Consider the following 3,991-nt stretch of genomic DNA (forward strand, 5'->3'; position numbering starts at 1 on the left):
CAGACTCATTTACGCATTCACACACTCATGCACACACACTCGCACACCCACATACACAGACACACCCACTCACACCCACACACTCGCACAGACACACTCTTATTGACCCACTTACACACTCACACACTCACATGCTCACTCAGCACACTTGCCTGGGACACACACCCACCCAGTCTTATACATGTGATAGGACCATAGAAAATGTACAGCACAGAGAAAGGCCATTCAGCCTGTTGTGACTGCACTGGCTGGTTTCCCATTCTATCCCATTCTCCGTCACCTGGTCCATAGCTGGGCAGGTTTCAGGTACAGATCCTGGTTCCTTTCAGATTGTATTGAGGGTTTCCACCTGGATCACCGAACTGGGCAGTGAATCCCAGACTCGTGTAACCCTCTGAGTCAGAACCCTTTTCCTCACCTCCCGTCTAATTCTTCTAGCAACCACCCTTAGCCTGTGTCACATGTACAAGACAGGGTATGAAAAGTGTTAGCCTTATACTGAGGGCTATGGAGAGTTTACTTTTTAGCCTTCCTCTCTTTCTCCACTCACCCAAGTCCTTTGCCTGCAGATGCTGACTTCCTATGGAGGTACTGTTACTCCAGCATGGTCTGATTGACAGTCCCTTTCTTTAACGCTGTACACTATAGGCTGGTAGGTTATTTGATCCTACACGGCCTCAAAACTTCAGGAGTGCTTTATTGCTAATTAAATAATTTTGAATTGCAGCTACTGCTGTGCAGTAAGAAACCCACAGACAAGTTGGAAAGAATGAGCACTATTGCAATGGAGCTGGAGTGTGATTGTCACCGGGTAATCTGTTTCATTGGTACGTGCTAAAAAAAATCAGTGCAGAACATTGGGAAGATTTCCATATTCCTCTCCAAATGAATGTGGATGCCACAAAAGCCCCATCAGCTGCAGTGGATGGGACCAAGTAAATTAAAACTCCAGTGAAAGTAGAAACATCACGAGCAGGTTGATTTTGAAAATGTGTCTGTCTTCCCAATTGAAGGTGGTCGATTTTTCCCAGTGGATTTAAACATTAAAGTTTATGATCTTTCTTTAGCCTGTTGTATGCACTATGTTACAAACCTCTCCAGTAAGACTGTACCAATAGTAAGTGCAATAATCAACTAGGAGAAAGTGAGGGCTGCAGATGCTGGATAGCAGAGATGAAAAGTGTGATGCTGGAAAAGCGCAGCAGGTCAGGCAGCATCCGAGGAGCAGGAGAGTTGATGTTTTGAGCATGAACTCTTCATCTTCACCAGCCATTCCTGATGAAGAGCTTATGCTCGAAACATCGACTCTCCTGCTCCTTGACTATAGTAAATGCAAGTAAATGTGATGCTTATGATATTGTCAACATCATGGTATCCCCCTGTCTAGGGAGTCTAAAACAAGGGAGGAGAGTCCTCAGGATATGACGTCAAACATTTTGAACTGAGATCAGGAGAGTTTATCAAATGATGCTCCATTGCTGCATATATATATACTTAAGCAATTCATGTTCAAATGCAATCACATCTGCAAAATAGCCAGGCTTGGGCTGACAAGTGGCAATAAAATTCACACCACACAAATGCCAGGCAATGACCATCACCAATAAGAAACAATCAAAACACCGCCCCTTGATATTCAATGGTGTTATCATCACTGAACCCCCACTATCAACATCCTGGGGGTTACCTTTGACCAGAAATTCAACTGGACTCACCAGTTAACACAGTGGCTGCAGGAGCAGGTGAGAGGGTAGGAATACTGCAGTGGGTAACACACTTCCTGACTCCCCAAAACCTGTCCATCATCTACAAGACACAAGTCAGGATTGTGATGGAATACTCCCCACTTGCCTGGATGGGTGCAGCCCCAACAACACTCAAGAAGCTTGACACCATCAAGACAAAACAGCCCATTTGATTGGCACCACATCCACAAACATTCATTCCCTCAGATGCTTAGTAGCAGCAATGTGCACGCTGTACAAGATGCACCAAGACTCCTTAGTCAGCACCTTCCAGACCCATGGTTACTCCCATCTAGAAGTACAAGAGCAGCAGTTGCATGGGAACATCACCACCTGCAAGTTCCCCTCACCATCCCGCCTTGGACATATATCGCCGTTCCTTCAATGTAGCTGGCTCAAATTCCTGGAAGTCCCTCTCCTAGGGGCATTAGATTAGATTATTTACAGTGTGGAAACAGGCCCTTCAGCCCAACAAGTCCACACTGACCCTCCAAAGAGTAACCCACGCAGACCCATCCCCCTGACTAATGTACCTAACACTATGGGCAATTTAGCATGGCCAATTCACCTGACCTGCCCATCTTTGGACTGTGGGAGGAAACCGGAGCACCCGGAGGAAACCCACGCAGACACGGGGAGAATGTGCAAACTCCACACCGACAGTCACCCGAGGTGGGAATTGAACCTGGGTCCCTGGTGCTGTGAGGCAGCAGTGCTAACCACTGTGCCACCGTGCTGATTGTGGATCTAAAATGGACTGCAGTGGTTCAAGAAAACAACTCACCACCACCTTCTCACGCACAACTAGGGACAGGCAATACATGCAGGCCCAGCCAGTGACACCCACATCCCCATGAGTAAATAAAACAAAATTAAGGCTGGCTAAGACAGATTTTTAGACTCTCAGGGAATCAAGTGGAAAATTGGAATCAAGGTGGTTCCTGATCATAACTGAATGGGAGAGCAGCGTCCATGAACTGAATGGCCCACTCCTGTTCCCGTTACTGTTACTTCGTTCTGAGTCAAGGATGGATAGTCTCCTCGACACTAACTGCTGCCAACCAGCTGCCACGTGCTGGAGAGCTATCATCAGTTATGAATCCTGTTGGACTTTTTACCCTTCGAATGCCAGTGTGCCCGACTGAAGCCTGTAACACCCCTGGGCCAGGTAGAAGCAGAAGCGATAGTGGCATTTCCTAACCCACAGCCACTATTTATGGGAGGATCCTATCAAAAGGATTCCTGATAAACAGCCCTGATCTCACAGCTGGTGGCACAGAGTACAGCAATTCTGAACTGGGAGCAGGGTGGCACAAGTGGGCATTTGACTGACTTGCTATTTAATTGGAGCCCCTTAGCTGGGCAGGTACTCACCACTCAGCCTCCTCATTGCTGCATCTCTGCATCGCTCCTCTTCCTCGCTGATGGTGAACAGGCCCCGCAGGCTGGGAGTCGACAGGCAATGCCGAACTGATGCCCTCTTCAGCCTCTTGCCTTGCCTGGCAGAGCCGGGGCAGTGGTGCTGCATAGCAGCGGGAGGGGGTCAAGTGTGGGGTGGCCTGGATACAGCCGGGTCAGAACACCAGCTCCCCAAAAACCAAGCAAGTCATTGCAAAGGGAAAAACAAACAGAAACGGGCAGGGAGGAGTAGCGATGAAGCAGCCCCGCAGTTGCACACACAGACACACTTGGAGAGAGGTGCAGTGTTGCACAGACGTCAGTGCTGCCTTTTGCAATAACAGCCTCTCCAATCCTGACTCACTCACTCTGCCGGCCCCCGCTTCCCCCAGTACACTCCGAGGAGGCAAATACACTCCCCCCCCCCACCCAACCTTAAGGTATAGAGAGACAGACAGAGAGGGAGAGAGAGCCTGTTTCCCTGGTAACAGTGGCACAACCAACAGGTTTGAGCGGATCTCTCGCTGTCTCTGTGTCTGGAGGACTTTCCACTCTCTCTGACTCCCCTATACAGAGGTGTCATGTTGCTCGGGCAGGTTTCAAGCGGAAAGTCGAGGTTATCCAGGGGAGGGGGGGGGGGGGTGACAGGGGGCCGGAAGCTGCAGGTACACGGGGTGGGTGTTTATAGAGTGAAAGGGTGGGAGTGAAAGGTGTGAGAGTGGGTGCAAGGTGAGGAGATGGGTGTAGAGTGATGGGAAGGGGCTGTGGGCTGACAGTGGGTGTAGGGGTGGGTGGGTGTCTCTCGAGTGATAGGGTGGGTAGGTATCATAGGTAACAGGCTGGGTATA

General features: G+C 49.4%; 1 protein-coding gene across 3 annotated transcripts in view; it reads right to left on the bottom strand.

The window, feature by feature from the left end:
- Positions 1-3,511, bottom strand: part of map7d1a (MAP7 domain containing 1a) — a 205,093-nt gene extending 201,582 nt beyond the window's left edge. For 2 of the 3 annotated variants that reach the window (XM_043717933.1, XM_043717931.1), the window contains exon 1: positions 3,120-3,510. In XM_043717933.1, the coding sequence (XP_043573868.1) occupies positions 3,120-3,273 (154 nt within the window). In that variant the 5' untranslated portion in view covers positions 3,274-3,510. Of the gene's footprint in view, positions 1-3,119 lie in introns of all 3 variants that reach the window. The other variant, XM_043717932.1, reaches the window with a different exon arrangement.
- Between the last annotated feature and the right edge of the window lie 480 nt (positions 3,512-3,991).

This window comes from Chiloscyllium plagiosum, chromosome 27, assembly GCF_004010195.1.
Source record: "Chiloscyllium plagiosum isolate BGI_BamShark_2017 chromosome 27, ASM401019v2, whole genome shotgun sequence".
NCBI classification, from domain to species: domain Eukaryota; kingdom Metazoa; phylum Chordata; class Chondrichthyes; order Orectolobiformes; family Hemiscylliidae; genus Chiloscyllium; species Chiloscyllium plagiosum.